A 15,000-nucleotide genomic window follows, 5' to 3' on the forward strand; every position below is an offset into this window, starting at 1 on the left:
TGTCCAACGTGGCCACCGCCGCCCCCCCGCACGCCTTCATCACTCCCGTCCTGCCCCCCCCCTCCTCGCCCTCCCCCCCTCCCTCCTCCTCTCCCGGGCCCCCCACCTTCATCGCCCCCATCGCTCCGTCCCCCAAAGCACAGCTCCTCCGCCGCTCCCCGACCGCCGCCTCCTCCACCCATCATGCACCTGTCCGGGGGGCTCCGCCTCCAGCTGCACGGGCTCCGCCCACTGTGCAGAAGCCTCCGCCTCCCACTGTGGAGGCTCCGCCCATTGTGGTGAAGACCCTGCCTCTTGCTGTACAGGCCCCGCCCCCTGAGGTGGAGGCTCCACCCACTGTGGCAAAAGCCCTGCCTCCTGCTGTACAGGCCCCGCCCCCTGCTGTGGAGGCTCCGCCCCCTGTGCAGAAGGCCCCGCCTCCTCTCTCAGCAGCAGGTGAGCGGGCCGCATCCCGCTGCTCCAGCCTGATTGGTCCGACATTAGGACGGGTCGTCAGCCGCATGAATGATTGTCCAATGAGACGTCTCCGGGGATCCGGTCTGATCTCTGACCTTCTTGTTTCCCTCTTCAGATTCTTGCAGGGATCCTGGAGACCAGCGCCGGGTCCAGACCCAGACCCCCCCTCTGCAGGACCGGGCCCGTCTTCAGAATCCTCTTCAGTCCCCCACCGAGGAAGAGCTTGTTCTGAAGACCCAGGAGCCCCGGCAGGTCCAGGGGTTCCTGGGGCCTCAGGCGGTCCGGGATTCTCAGCCTGTCCAGGGGTCCCATATGCAGATCCCGGTCTCCCAGCCCCAGGCTCCGCCTTCGGTCCAGGGGTCCGACCCGGCCGGGGGTCCCCTGTCCCAATGCGAGGTCCCTCCAGTCCAGTTTGGTGTTGTCGCCTCGCACCCCCCTCCCCTCCCGGCCCCCCTGCGAACTCCGCCCCCCGCCCAGCTCGGGCCCCCCCCCAGCCCCCCGCTGCCGTCTCTCCCCCCCCCCCCGGGCGTCCCTCGCGCCCCCCCTGCAGCAGCTGTTCCAGGACCCCCTGTTCCCGGGCTTCCCCCCGGGGGAGCGGGGCCTGGTGGCCCCCACACCCCCCTTCTCCTGCAGCGCCACGGGGGAGGACCTGCCCCGAGGTGAGCCATGACCTCATCGCCGCTCGGGCCTTTGCTTCTGGATGCACCCAGAGCTCACCACCTGTGTGTGTGTGTGTGTGTGTGTGTCTTCCAGACCTGAAGGTCCTGAGATTCTTCTTCAACCTGGGTGTGAAGGTGAGACCAGATGCTCTTGACAGGAATTAAACAAGTTAGCAGAAAGAACCATGTGTGTGTTTTAGTGCAGTTATGTCTGACTGTGTGTGTGTGTGTGTGTTGCAGGCCTACCTGTTGCCCCTCCACCTGCCGTACTCGTATCTGCTGCCCCTCCAGCAGGCCCACACTCTGCAGAACCCCCCCCCACTCTTCCCACCCACCCCTCCCCCTCCCCACACTATCCCCTACTCCCTGTTGCCATGGCAACCCCAGCCCCCTCCGGCAAACCCCTGCTACCTCTCGGGGTACCTGCCCCCCCCCTCTCAGGGCTACGCCCCACCCGCCTCGCTGTCCCGCCAGCCTCCACCCCTCCATGGGGACGGCCCCCCCGTCAGCGTGGCCCCGTGCCCCGCCCCCGCCGACTGCCCCGCAGGTACGTACACACACTGTGTGTGTGGGGGGGGGTCAAAGGTCAGAGGTTGATGCTTTAACACTCTGTTCCATCAGGATTCAGGAGGGACCTGCTGATCACCAACACACACACGGTAACACACACACTGTAGTAGTGCAGTTCCAGTTCTTTGTAGTAGTGTGTACTTGATGCAGTACTGATGACTGTGTGTGTGTGTGTGTGTGTGTGTGTGTCAGTCTGACACTCAGGAAGTCCCCATCACCATGGCGACCCCGCCCCTCCCCCCGTGGCCCAGGACCCCCCCCTCAGAGGGGCGAGGTCAAGTGACGGCGGCGGCGGAGCGTCCTGTCAGCGGCGAGGAGCGGGCAGAACCAAAGGGGTCCAGACCTGCAGGTGCCCACGGCGGCGGGAGGCGGGGCTTCAGGGGCGGCGGCAGGTGGAGGGGCGAGTACGGGGGGAGGAGCGGCGGCGAGGGAGGGCCTTCTTACCGCCAGTTTAACCCCTCCCACCCCAGGCCCGGACGCAAGCGGGGCTACTAGTTGCCGGCCAGCCAGGGCTAGCAGTTAGCTTAGCATCAAGCCGGGCCCACTTCTCATCCTGCGGTGTCGGTCAGGTGTTGGCCTGAACACAGCGGCGTCCCGCAGGCTTCCCATCGGCTTCAGGTGCCTCACGCCAAGAGGCTCTCCTCTGCACCTTCAGAGGTTCCTCTCCGCCTTCAGAGGTTCCTCTGCGCCTTCAGAGGTTCCTCTGCACCTTCAGAGGTTCCTCTGCGCCTTCAGAGGTTCCTCTGCACCTTCAGAGGTTCCTCTCCGCCTTCAGAGGTTCCTCTACGCCTTCAGAGGTTCCTCTGTGTCTTCAGAGGTTCTCCTCTCTGGCCTCCAACTCGGTGCCTTGCAGACGTCCCGTCGTCCGGTTGGATGCTGCTGTTTGACCTTTTCTGTCTGAATAAATAAACTGGTTCTGTTAAGAACCTGGTGTTTGGGCTGGTTGTGCTGAGGCAGAGCTTCCACAGGTTCTCCCCACAGGACAGAGACGGGGATGAAAGATGCACGTCACGTTGAAGAGAAGAACCTCGAGGTTCCAGAAGAAACGAGACGAGCCCATCTGAGATCAGTTCTCAGTTTATTGTGGTTATGAATGGATGAATGTGCGGCCGGATGTTCCTCCGTGTGGCTGCGACCTTCAGGAGGACCATGGAGGAAGGGTCCCCGCGCTGCCGCGAGGACAAGGAGGCCGATGGTGCGTCGGTTAATGCGGTCGTTGTCGTGGCGACGGCGGCCCGGCCGGAGCCCCTCGCCGCGCCTCTCACAGGAAGCGGCCTCAATCGTCCAGGAAGAAGTAGTTCCCGCTCTTCTTCTGCTCCGTGTCCTGTGGAGATGGACGGGCGTTACCTTCTGTCGTGACTCTCCAGCCCTGGCGGTCGCCATGGTAACGCATACCTTGATGGAGTTGAGCTTATTGATCCGCGGCCTGAAGTTGTTTGGGTCCCGTCTGAAGGTGATCTCAAGCAGGGCCAGGAAACGGTTCATGCCGGCCAGGAGTCCCTGCGGACTGAACACACACACACACATGCTCGCGGTCAGCCCCGCCCCCTGCTGTGATGTCATAGCGTGCGGCGGCGCCTCACGTGTTGGCGGACGTCTTCTTGGAGGGAATCCCGTCAAACACGATGACGCGGTCAGCCAGGTAGGTCGCCATGATGAAGTCGTGCTCCACCACGAACGCCGTCTTCTTGGCATGGAGGATGTACCTGCACACACACACACACACACAGTTTACAGTGTGGCCGCCAGCGTGCTGTTGGCATGGCGACCAGCGGGCGGCGTCCCACCTCTTGATGACCCTGGCCGCCATCAGACGCTGCTCAGAGTCCAGGTACGCCGACGGCTCGTCGATCAGGTAGACGTCGGCGGGTTTTCCCAGACACAGGGTGAGGGCCACGCGCTGGAGCTCCCCACCAGACAGGTTCTGGACCTGCATGGACACACACACACACACACACAGGACTAACTTCTCCGCCCCTCTTCCAGACCACCTTCTCAGTGAAACTCCACACACAGGGTCTTGACCTGCTTCTACTTGAAGACCTTCACACAGAACCTGCAGGTTGCTCCTCCTCCATAATTGTCTTAAAAGATTTCCTTCTTCTACATCTGCAGGTCCCAGGAGGCCTCCTGCAGGCCGTGTGTGTGTGTGTGTGTGTGTGCGCGTGTCTTCCTTACATCCTGGTCGATGATGCTCTCGATCTGCAGCGGCTTCATGACGTCAGTGATGAACTGTGGGTGTGTGTAGGCATCACGGATCTTCTCGTGCAGCAGAGCGCGCACGCTGCCCTGCACGTGCACACACACAAACACACACACAAATTGGAAACCGTTGAAGGTCCGAAGTCTTATCTCCTTCTTCCGAGCTGAAAAGGTTTCATCAGGTTGGTGGAGAAGAACGAGACCAACCTTGAACTTCGGGCTGATGGTCTGAGGCTTGTAGCTCACATTGAGGATGGGAATATCTCCTGAGGGACAAACACAAGGGTCTCCGTCAGCGTGAAGAACATGCAGACCATGAGGTCCAGGTCTTCTTCTCGCCGCTCTGATGGGCTTCCACGCCCATGGACTCACCTCCTCCGTCTGGTCTCAGCCCTCCAGCCAACATCCTGATGAAGGTCGTCTTTCCTGTGCCTACACACACACACACACACACACACACACACACACACACACACACACACACACACACACACACACACAGTGAGGGATGCGTGTCTCACAGGAAGTGGCCTCCACACACAGGAAGTGAGATCATACCGTTCTCGCCAAGCATCACCATGATCTCAGAGTCGGTGAACTCTCCTCCTTTGATGTCCAGCGTGAACTCCCCCATGGTCTTTGACATGTCAGGGTACTGACACACACACACACACACACACACACACACACAGTAAATGCTGAGTATTTGCTGGCTGCTCCAGGCTGTGCATAGCAGCTGGATGGAGATGGAGATGGAGATGTGGAGGACCTGGTAGTGGCGAAGCCTCTTCACTTCCTCCTCGTTTGCAGTTTCTGCCACTTTGAAGACCAGCGAGGCTTCACGGAACCTGAGGTTCTCCGTGGGAACGTAGCCGTCCAGGAAGATGTTGATGCCTGGGGCAGGCAAGTGAGTGTGTGTTACACTTGGACACACTGAAGGGCATTGTGTGTTTATATATATATATGTGTGTGTGTGTGTGTTACCCTTGCATGTGCTGAAGGGCACTGTGTGTGTGTGTGTGTGTGTGTGTGTTACCCTCGCGCACGCTGAAGGGCATGGTGACCACTCCATAGGCACTGGGGACTCCATACAGGCAGCAGATGAAGTCAGACAGGTAATCCAACACACTCAGGTCGTGCTCCACCACAATGATATACCTGAGACACAAACACACAAACTGTTATTGTGTGTGTGTGTGTGTGTGTGTGTGTGTGTGTGTGTGTGTGTGTGTGTGTGTGTGTGTGATGGCTAAGGTGTGTGTCGTCCTGGGTCCTGTACCTGTCTGGGGTGATGAGTGAGCGGATGGTGATGGCGGCCTTCAGCCTCTGCTTCACGTCCAGGTAGCTGGACGGCTCGTCGAACATGAAGCTGTCGGGGGGAGAAGATGTGGGTCACGAGGTCTGCGTCGGGGTGGAAGGTCGCGTGGGACTCACATGTCGGCCCTCTGGATGCAGACCACCGCGCAGGCGAAGCGCTGAAGCTCCCCTCCTGACAGGTCCTCCACGTTCCTCTCTCGCAGGTGGCTCAGATCTGCCCGGCGACAGGAGGGCCAATCACAACGCAGCTCTTTGGCTCACTGACCATCAAACCGCCTCATGCTATTGGCTATTGCGGATCCGCTTCATTGCAACAGCGGTTCGAGACACGCTCGCGGTTTTTCCACAACAAGTCGCTTTCTGCGGAAGCCGTCCTACCGAGCTGTTCGCACACCAGGTCCTGCGAGTCGGTGTCGTCCTTCCTGCTCAAGATGGCGCCCACCGACCCCTGCAGAGGACGGGAGGCGTTACTCCGGTCGGGTCCGACCTCCACCCCTAGCTGGCGGCGGCGGCGGCGGCGTGCCGTACCTTGACCGTCTTTGGGATCTGGTCCACGTACTGAGGCTTGACGATGGCCCGCAGGTCGTCCTCCAGGATCTTGGTGAAGTAGTTCTGCAGCTCCGAGCCCCGGAAGTAGGTCAGGATCTCCTGCCAGTCCGGAGGGTTCTGGCAGAACACACACACATTACATGGTGGACCGGCAGCAGCAGCATGCTGCTCACAGGTGTGTGTGTGTGTGTGTGTGTGTGTGTGTGTGTGTGTGTGTGACAGAGAGGACACTCACATCAAACTTGCCCAGGTTGGGTTTCTGTTTTCCTGCCAGGATCTTCAGAGCTGTGGACTTGCCGATACCGTTGGTCCCGACCAGACCCAGAACCTCCCCGGGGCGGGGGATGGGCAGCCTGGGAGGGCAGAGGACATCCCATAATTCATCTAACATCTGCCAACATCTGTCTCACCTAAAATCAGTGTGACGTTCAAACTGAGAGGAAGACGAGGCTCCGGATTGACACACGGGTACAGGTGGGGTCAGGGGTCAGAGGTCGTACCGGTGCAGTTTGAAGGAGTTGGCGCAGTATCTGTGTGTGGTTTCCTTCTCCAGGTTGCTGGGCAGGTTAACGATGGACAGAGCTCCGAACGGACATTTCTGCAACAAACACACATTAGAACCCACGCTAGCCTAGAACCCATGCTAGCCTTGAACCCATACAAGCCTAGAACCCACACCACCTTAGAACCACCACAAGCCTAGAACCCACGCTAGCCTAGAACCCACACCACCTTAGAACCACCACAAGCCTAGAACCCACGCTAGCCTAGAACCCCACACCACCTTAGAAATCATACAAGCCTAAAACCCACGCTAGCCGAGAACCCATGCTAGCCTTGAACCCACACCACCTTAAAACCTGTTCTAGCTTAGAACCCACGCTGAGCTAGAACCAACGCCAGCTTAGGATCCAATGCGAGTATAGATCCCACGGGAGCCTTGAACCCACACTGACCTAGAACCCACGCTAGCTTAGACCCATGCTAGCTTATGACCCACACCACCTTAGAACCCACGGTAGCCTAGAACCAACACAGACCTAGAACCAACGCCAGTTTAGACCCATGCTAATCTAGAGCCCACACCACCTTAGAACCCACGCTGACCTAGAACCCATGCCAGCCTAGAACCTAAGCAAGCCTAGGACCCACACTGATGTAGAACCCACAATGGCTTCGAACCCATGCTAGCTCAGGACCCACACCACCTTAGAACCCATGCCAGAACCTAAGCAAGCCTAGGACCCACTCTGATGTAGAACCCACACTGATGTAGAACCCATGCTAGCTCAGGACCCACACCACCTTAGAACCCATGCCAGATAAGAACCCATGCCACCTTAGAATCCACGCTAACTTATAATCCCTGCTACCTTAGAACCCACACTAACCTAGAACCCATGTCTCAGGCCAGAGGGTCAGAGCCAATCCCTGCTGTCATTTAAGATGAGATGAACTTTATTGATCCCCACAGGGGAATTCCTTTGTCACGGCAGTGTCACAGTTATAATGTCAAAAAAATGCATGGAGAACATGAAGAGAACCCAAGCGGGAGAACCTGGAGAAGGAGGCAGGCGGCAGAACACGGATGCCCCACACAGAGCATTCCAGGCCAAAGATCGTAGAGAGAACCCGGGCAGGAGAACCCGGAGAACATGCTCACCTTGACACAGATGCCACATCCTATGCAGAGGGACTCGGAGATCCAGGCGATCTTGCTCTGCGGGGTCACCTCGATGCACAGCTTCCCTGGAGGAGACAGGGGACAGCGGTGGAGGATGAGGAGGACCAGGGGGACCAGGAGGCTGAGGAGGACCAGGAGGAGGAGAAGAAGGTCCACTCACCCATCCGGACCACGGGGCAGCTCTTCTTGCACTCCTGCCGGCACTTCTTGGGTTTGCACTTGTCATGGTTGACGATGGCGATCCTGGTGTTCTTGTCGGCCATGATGGGGGTGCGGGGACCTCGGACCTGCGGCCGCAGACAACACGACGCTGACACACGCACGCAGCGTGTGCGGCATGCGTGGCAGCGTGACGTGACCCCCCCCCCTCCGCCCCGGTTCATCCACCCCGAACCCCCGGTTCACCCCTCGGTTCTCGGTCCACCTCCGTCCGCCCCGCCGAAGGGACCCGGGTGAGAAGGTCCCCGACCCCTCCATCCCCCGCAGCTCTGGCCCCGGGTAACCCGCGCCGAGCCCCCGCACGGCCGGCGTGCGGGAGGAGGAACAGCCGGCGGAGGAGGAAGACGCTCGGCGGCCTCGGAGCGGCCCGACGCGGGGGCTGCCGGCCGGGGTCCGGCGCAGGACGGCGGCGGAGTCTCTCCGGCGGCCTCGGAATCAAGCAGCGCCGCGGTGGCTGCTGCGGCGGCGGCCATGTTGGAATCGACGTGGTCTCCGGAGCGTCGACCACGTCGATTCCCGCTGACGGGGTCGTCGCTCCGGCGCGGGGCCGGAAAGCAGCTCACCGGCGGCCGCTAACAGCGGGATTAGCCACGGCGGCGTTAGCGGCGGAGGCCCCGCTCTCTGACAGCTGCTCCGGGGGAGAAGAGCGGCCGTTTACGGCTCCGTTCCCCGCCCGGTGTGCCCAGACCCGGGCCGGTGACGCCGAGCACTTACCCCTCTTCGTCCGCGGTTGTCCTGCCGCGGGGACCGGAGGCGTGGAGTTCGGCTGAAAACAAACGTTCGGGGATGAAACTTCTTTTTCTCGAGCAACGTGTTCCCGTCCTGGGAGCCGGCTAGAAAGATGGCGGGACGTGCGCACAAGGCCGGCGACCCCCGGCCGCCACGTCATCAGGGCGCGACGGCCCGGCGGGGGAGATTCAAAGCGACCAGCCGAACGAGCCGCGCCTCCGCGTTATCAGCGGGGAGCAGACCGACAGCAGGCCGGCAGCAGGCGCGTTGATTCGCCGGCCCGCAGACTCCTTTTCCCCCGCATGTAAGTCCGCCCTGTCGTTTTCTCCGCTACGGGCAGCTAGCAGCCAGCTACAGCTAGCAGGCGGCTACAGCTAGCAGGCGGCTACAGCTAGCAGGCAGCTACAGCTAGCCCCTAGCTCGCAGCTTCGTGGCAAGTTGGTAAAACTGTTCAAATGTGGCTCTGACGTGACACTGCGATACGAAATCATGGCGTAGTTTTCTTGCACATACAGATATGTATCTGTTTATACCTACATAGAACTGTCTATAGATATGAAGTTGTAACTAGGTGCCGTATAAGTAGTGCGGGAGACGCTGTGGAGGCTGCGAGTGGCGCTCAGGTGCTTCAAACGTTAGACACCGAGGCCGAACGTCCGCCGCTGGCCGGACACGTCCCGCCCGGTGGACCGGCGGAACACGGAGGGGAGAAATCATCTTTCCACGGTTTCTAACGGGACCACGAAGCGTGTATCGAATGGCCTTGCGAATCGCACAGAGTACTACGGTACCGTAACGGCGGCTCTATCCGCGCAACGCCTTTGCGAGGAACGGTAGAGGATGAAGTGGCAGGACCAGATCTCACACACACACACACACACACACACACAGACACGGTCCAGAGTGATAGACATAATGAAGATAAAGCACACGCCTTTGCATGTTTGGGTTTCTTGGAAAGCCTTATCTTCTGTATTAGCAGCAGGAGGAGGTGTTTTTCTTGTTGGTTGACATCACATTGAACAGGGATAGATGTGGCTTATCTCCCTGCACGTTTGATTTTAAACACTTGTTATCATGCGTTCGTTTTAGCAAGACTTCCTAAGCTAAGTTTTAGCATTTCAACATCATGATGCAAATGTGTGTGTGTGTGTGTGTGCAGAGGATGGCCACTCCCAGCAAGACCCCCCCAGGAGCAGACCCCAAGCAGCTGGAGCGGACCGGGACGGTCCGGGAGATCGGCTCGCAGGCCGTTTGGTCCTTGTCCTCCTGCAAACCAGGTCCGTCCCGCTCTCCGTGCGTGTGCGTGCACGTGTGAGTGAATTGAGTGTCATGTGACACCCCTGTGTCCAGGCTTCGGGGTGGACCAGCTGAGGGACGACAACCTGGAGACTTACTGGCAGTCGGACGGGTCTCAGCCTCACCTGGTCAACATCCAGTTCAGGTGTGTGAGCCTCGCGGGACGTTTCCACGGTTACACAGGAGACGTCACGGTTAATGACGTCGCAAGTGTTTTCTGGCCGACAACCGGTCGAGAGCTACTGCAGAGGTGCTTTGGTTGTGTGTGTGTGTCAGGAGGAGGACCACGGTGAAGATGTTGTGTATTTACGCCGACTACAAGTCGGACGAGAGCTACACGCCCAGCAAGATTTCCGTCCGAGTGGGAAACAACTTCCACAACCTGCAGGAGATCAGGGTAACTTCCTGTCCGCATGACGCCGCCTCCTGCCTCGTCCACAGGCTGACTCTTCCTCATCCTCCTCTTCATCCACAGCAGCTGGAGATGGTGGAGCCCAGCGGCTGGATCCACATCTCCCTCATGAACCAGGTGTGTGTGTGTGTGTGTGTGTGTGTGTGTGTGTGTGTGTGTGTGTGTGTGTGTGTGTGTGTGTGTGTGTGTGTGTGTGTGTGTGTGTGTGTGTGTGTGTGTGTGTGTGTGTGTGTGTGCGTGTGTGTGTGCGCGCGCGCGCGCGTGTGCGGAGAGAGATACATTGACACCTAGTGGCCACTGAGCAGACTGATAGAGATGATCAGTACCACATGTCCAACTTGTATCTGATGTCCCCACTGTGTGTGTGTGTGTGTGTGTGTGTGTGTGTGTGTGTGTGTGTGTGTGTGTGTGTGTGTGTGTGTGTGTGTGTGTGTGTGTGTGTGTGTGTGTGTGTGTGTGTGTGTGTGTGTGTGTGTGCGCACCAGCGCACCAATGAGCCCATCAGCACCTTCATGATCCAGATTGCCGTCCTGGCCAACCATCAGAACGGCCGGGACACACACATGCGTCAGATCAAGGTCTACACTCCGGTGGAGGAGAGCTCCATCGGGAAGTTCCCGCGCTGCACCACGGTGGACTTCATGATGTACCGCAGCATCAGGTGACCTCCGTCCCTGGACGGCCCAACATCTCGCTTCTCCACAAGGGACAATAAAGGACTTCAGAATCTCCAACCACCAAACGTGTCTCTCTTCACTCTGAGCTGCTTGTATGAAGAAGGAGCTGCTCCTCCTGGCAGTCACACACCTCCTCCAGCGTTCTGACACACTGGACCAGGAGTGGACGTGGACCAGAAAGGGACGTGGACCAGAAGTGGAGGTGGACCTCGATGCAGACAGACTGCATTCTCCAATTTACAGACTTGAAAGCAGGAAGTTCTCCTCCTGACTTGATGTCCAACCTTCAGCCATGGGAGAGTCTGCTCTTCATCCAGGACAGACTAATGCAGAGGACTCTTTGTCTTCACATCTGCAGGCTTCTGACACACACACACACACACACACACACACACACACACACACACACACACACCTGTTCTGAAGCACCAATTCGTCTGCTTAAACTGTGTGTGTGTGTGTGTGTGTGTGTGTGTGTGTGTGTGTGTGTGTGTGTGTGTGTGTGTGTGTGTGTGTGTGTGTGTGTGCGCTGCCTGATCCCCTGGGTGGTGAAAGGTCCCATGTTGCGCTGGAGATGGCGATGTGTAGGGGAAGTGGGCGTGGCCTCGCAGCCGGTCATGTGACACCTCGGGGTCTCCTGACGGTCAGACGGTGGTGGCGCTCAGAGCCACACGCCATTGGTCCGCAGGGAGGTCAGGTGACCACAGAGGGCGCTGTGGACCTGCTGAGAGGCCTCGAGTCCGCAGCTCAAGCAGGGGGAGCTGGTGCTCAGCTGATCACACACACACACACACACACACACACCTGTAAAAGAAGCCCTGTCGTTAACATGTTTTATTCGGACTCAGTAAAGGCTTTTGAAAATCTGCCTCCTGAGGATGAAACTCCCAACAATCAGGAATGAGACCCCCCTTATCAATAAACATTTCTAATATCAATAATCATTTTAGATGATTGATCATTCTTAATGGTAATAAAGGAGTTGTATTTACTGCATATTTACCAGTTCAGTCTGACTCATCCCCCCACCCGTCCCATGACTGCCTTCTGCTGCACATGAGAAGAAACCACACACACACACCCACACACACGCACGCACACACACATATGCACACGCACGATGAGGCAGCTGTATGTAAGGAGGTCCTCCTCTGGGTAGGTCAGATCCAGAAGCTCAGCAGGATGAAGCTCCTCGTCTTTGTCACGGCGGCGGCGGCAGCTCTGGTGCTCCTGGTTGGCGGTAAGAGAACCCGCGCTCCCGTCGCCGCGGTAACAGAACCTCGGGTTCTTCTGAGAAAACTCTGAACCTCCTGCACAGGCTGGAGGCCACGCAGTGTCACAGACATGTTCTCACAGTTTCTGTCACCAGGACGAGTAGTAGAACTTTAAGTGTGAGTGTGTGGAGGAACCCAAGGTCCCCCCTCAGGACCCCGAGGCCCCCCCTCAGGACCCCGAGGCCCCCCCTCAGGACCCCGAGGCCCCCCCAGCCTGCTCATTAGAAAACCAGGAAGTACTTCAGGGATGTCGCAACCCCGCTGAGGCCCTGAAGGCATCACGAGGAGCAGCAGCACCCGTGCGAAGGAACAACACCGGGTGACTCGCTTGTTCTGCAGTCGCCACGGCAACGACCGGGGGGGCAGGATCTGTGGTCGCTGTGGTGGAACCTGGAGGAGACCGACAGGGTTTACGATCACCATGACGACACCTGGGGGGACCTTGACAACCCGCTCGTCAGGACCCTCATAGTTAGCTTAGCACAATGAATGACGGCCTATGGGTTTGTTAGCCTTTGTTTGTCACGGAAGCCACTCACAGCTGTGTGTGTGTGTGTGTGTGTGTGTGTGTGTGTGCGCGCTCTGACGACAGCCATGCCGCCAATCAGCCGGGACTACAACACACACTGCCGGTGCCTGCAGGTGGAGTCCAGGATCATCCCCCCGTCCAGCCTGAGGAGCATCAAGCTGATCCCTGAGGGACCTCACTGCCCCGACACGCAGGTCATGTGAGTGCCTCCGCCGGCCTCTGATTGGACGATGCAGCCCGACCCGGTGGTGGGCTCTTCTCCAGGTGACCCTCATAGGCAGGTGGGGGGGGTAGTAGATGACAGATGGACCCTTTTGGTCGGCATGGCAACTAAACCCACCGGTCCGATGCAAATGCTCGGGAGAGGAGGATATGTTGCCATGGCGACATGTCAAAAATACTTCCTGAAGGGCAGAGCTGGAGAACTGCGTGAAGTACTGCAGTGCCACTGCTAGTACTACTACTGCAGGCTGCAGGCTTTAGTAGTAGTAGTAGTAGTAGTAGTAGTAGTAGTAGTAGTAGTAGTCCCAGGCGGTACTCTAGGTGTTCCGGTGGGTGGCCTCCACCTCGCTGTTTACCGCAGTGAAGAGGAGGAGGAGGAGACCTGCTGCTGGTGAGATGGTCCTCTGGCAGTGCCTCCATGGAAACGATGCAGAGCGGAGGTCTTTGCTGCAGACCTTCTCCTCCAGCAGGTCTGCTTGGGCTCCTCCTCACCTTCACTGCTCTCCAGCAGCACCGGGGCTCGGTGTGACCCGCGATGCACCGCCGCATCAACGGTGTCTAGATGTTAGACTCTAGACATGCATGGACAGAGATACATATGTGTGGATTTGTGAAGAGCAGCTTCTTCCGCCGAAGCTAATGTCCATCAGAGAAGGTGTGAGATGCCTCCTCGTGCGGTTCCTCAGAGAGCGAGGTGAACAGGCGGTCTGGACGGCGCGGTGACAGGAGAACCTCCCGTGTGGTTCTGCTTCCAGAGCCGGGCTGGCCGACAAGCAGAAGGTGTGTCTGGACCCGCGGGCCTCCTGGGTCCGGCAGCTGGTCCGCTTCGTCCTGGAGAAGCAGCTCCGCGGGCATGGAGGAGGACCACGCAAGTTCAGAGAGTAGACCGGCTTCGCCCTTTCAGCGTTTGGGATCTCACGTCCTGGAAGGAACGCCTCGGGAACCCAGGAACTCCACGGACATTCTGCACCTTCTGTAGAGAGAACATAGAAGGTGCCTCAGAAGGTCCGCTCGCACCAAACACTTTCTGTTTGTCTTCTGCCGACGCAAATATCAGACGTCAATAAAAGCGGTACCAGAACATGGGTGAAGGTGTGGTGCTTCTCGGCGTGTGGACCCACGCGGGTCCAGGGAGGCGCTTGAACATCTGCGTCTTGGCTTCCGTCGGCCTCCTCGGGTCCAGGAGAGCAGCCGGACCCGAGGAGGCCCTCCGGGTCCGGCTGCTCTCCTGGACCTTCTGCTCGGCTCCGGCGGAGCTGTGGCGGACGCGTCCACCAGAGGGCGGTGTTGTGTTGCCCTGAGTCAGCGAGGAGGAGAAGGCGCATGTTCTCAGCCGGACCAATCCAGAGCAGAGGGACCTCCTGCAGAGGCCCCCTGAAGACCTCTGTCAGTGGAGCTACAAGTCCAGGAGCAGGGTCCTCCTGCAGGAGGCGCTCTTGGTCCTCTCCTCGGACGCCCGGCTCCACCTTCGGCGCCCCCCGCTGGTCCTCGGCAACACGGAGACCTGAGCCTCCACCGATCAGAAGCCGGGTCCGGATCCATCCGGAGTCCATGCAGAACAGGACTCCTGGACCTCCGGGCCTCTGAACCTCTGGACCAGAACCGCCCTGACTTGGACTCGGTTCTCCGTCGGTTCTGCTGTAGATCTTGCAGACGTTCTGGTGTTTCTCAGCAGGTCCGGCGGGTCCAGGTTTTCCTCCAACGCCAGCAGAAACATTCAGGAGCTCCAGGCAACCATCTCCTCACCCTGGAGGAGCTAGACTGTGGAACCACCACTGGGATGAAGATCTCCAACACATTTGGACAGAACAGAGAGGTTCCACGTCAGGACCAGGACCAGGATGGAGGATCCATCACATATGTGTGTGTGTGTGTGTGTGTGTGTGTGTAGTGGGGGTCCTCTGATAACAAACATCCCCCCCACAAACACTGAGATGGTTCAGTCCTGGTTCTCAAACCTTCTCCATCTCAGCCAGTAGAACACACACCTCACATTCCACACCCTGCTCTGAGGTTACACCTCCTGCACACACACACACTAACACACACACACACACACACACACACACACACACACAAGATCCCACTAGTTCTTAGATAACACCCTCAAACTCCTTATATGACCATCACTGAGAAAACACACATACACGCCCACACACACACGCCCACACACACACACACACACACACAGCTTGGTTTATA

General features: G+C 58.6%; 4 protein-coding genes across 5 annotated transcripts in view; 3 read left to right on the top strand and 1 right to left on the bottom strand.

Annotated features, from left to right (window-relative positions):
* Positions 1 to 2,608, top strand: part of otud4 (OTU deubiquitinase 4) — a 7,065-nt gene extending 4,457 nt beyond the window's left edge. The window contains 8 exon segments of the mRNA XM_086165498.1: positions 1 to 435; positions 572 to 762; positions 764 to 1,115; positions 1,210 to 1,250; positions 1,356 to 1,662; positions 1,737 to 1,774; positions 1,878 to 2,382; positions 2,503 to 2,608. The exon segment at positions 1 to 435 is cut by the window's left edge and continues 85 nt beyond it. Coding sequence (XP_086021624.1) covers positions 1 to 435; positions 572 to 762; positions 764 to 1,115; positions 1,210 to 1,250; positions 1,356 to 1,662; positions 1,737 to 1,774; positions 1,878 to 2,180 — 1,667 coding nt within the window. The 3' untranslated portion in view covers positions 2,181 to 2,382; positions 2,503 to 2,608.
* Positions 2,609 to 2,746: 138 nt separating this feature from the next.
* On the bottom strand, positions 2,747 to 8,533 carry abce1 (ATP-binding cassette, sub-family E (OABP), member 1). Its single transcript, XM_086165499.1, has 19 exons — positions 8,371 to 8,533; positions 7,598 to 7,724; positions 7,417 to 7,502; positions 6,254 to 6,351; positions 5,989 to 6,106; positions 5,733 to 5,870; positions 5,583 to 5,652; positions 5,322 to 5,418; positions 5,167 to 5,256; positions 4,924 to 5,045; positions 4,657 to 4,781; positions 4,446 to 4,542; positions 4,260 to 4,319; positions 4,095 to 4,153; positions 3,864 to 3,974; positions 3,473 to 3,615; positions 3,269 to 3,391; positions 3,081 to 3,192; positions 2,747 to 3,009 (listed from the first exon to the last, which is right to left on the bottom strand). The coding sequence occupies exons 2-19, from the start codon at positions 7,698 to 7,700 to the stop codon at positions 2,962 to 2,964; spliced, it is 1,800 nt and encodes a 599-aa protein (XP_086021625.1). The 5' UTR covers positions 7,701 to 7,724; positions 8,371 to 8,533; the 3' UTR covers positions 2,747 to 2,961.
* Positions 8,534 to 8,552: 19 nt separating this feature from the next.
* anapc10 (anaphase promoting complex subunit 10) lies at positions 8,553 to 11,717 on the top strand. Of its 2 annotated transcripts, none has more exons than XM_086165500.1 (6): positions 8,553 to 8,689; positions 9,548 to 9,665; positions 9,739 to 9,829; positions 9,961 to 10,081; positions 10,160 to 10,213; positions 10,582 to 11,717. In XM_086165500.1, the coding sequence occupies exons 2-6, from the start codon at positions 9,551 to 9,553 to the stop codon at positions 10,759 to 10,761; spliced, it is 561 nt and encodes a 186-aa protein (XP_086021626.1). In that variant the 5' UTR covers positions 8,553 to 8,689; positions 9,548 to 9,550; the 3' UTR covers positions 10,762 to 11,717. The 2 variants fall into 2 exon arrangements, with proteins under 2 accessions (XP_086021626.1, XP_086021627.1); XM_086165501.1 differs by having other exon boundaries at positions 10,163 to 10,213; positions 10,582 to 10,830.
* Positions 11,718 to 11,866: 149 nt separating this feature from the next.
* Positions 11,867 to 13,834, top strand: LOC147223154 (interleukin-8-like). Its single transcript, XM_086165502.1, has 3 exons — positions 11,867 to 12,013; positions 12,640 to 12,775; positions 13,554 to 13,834. Exons 1-3 carry the CDS (start codon positions 11,881 to 11,883, stop codon positions 13,681 to 13,683), a joined length of 399 nt encoding a protein of 132 aa, XP_086021628.1. The 5' UTR covers positions 11,867 to 11,880; the 3' UTR covers positions 13,684 to 13,834.
* Positions 13,835 to 15,000: the final 1,166 nt, after the last annotated feature.

This window comes from Fistularia commersonii, chromosome 19, assembly GCF_037954325.1.
Source record: "Fistularia commersonii isolate RoL2024-O1a breed Wild chromosome 19, RoL_Fcom_v1.0, whole genome shotgun sequence".
Lineage (NCBI taxonomy): Eukaryota > Metazoa > Chordata > Actinopteri > Syngnathiformes > Fistulariidae > Fistularia > Fistularia commersonii.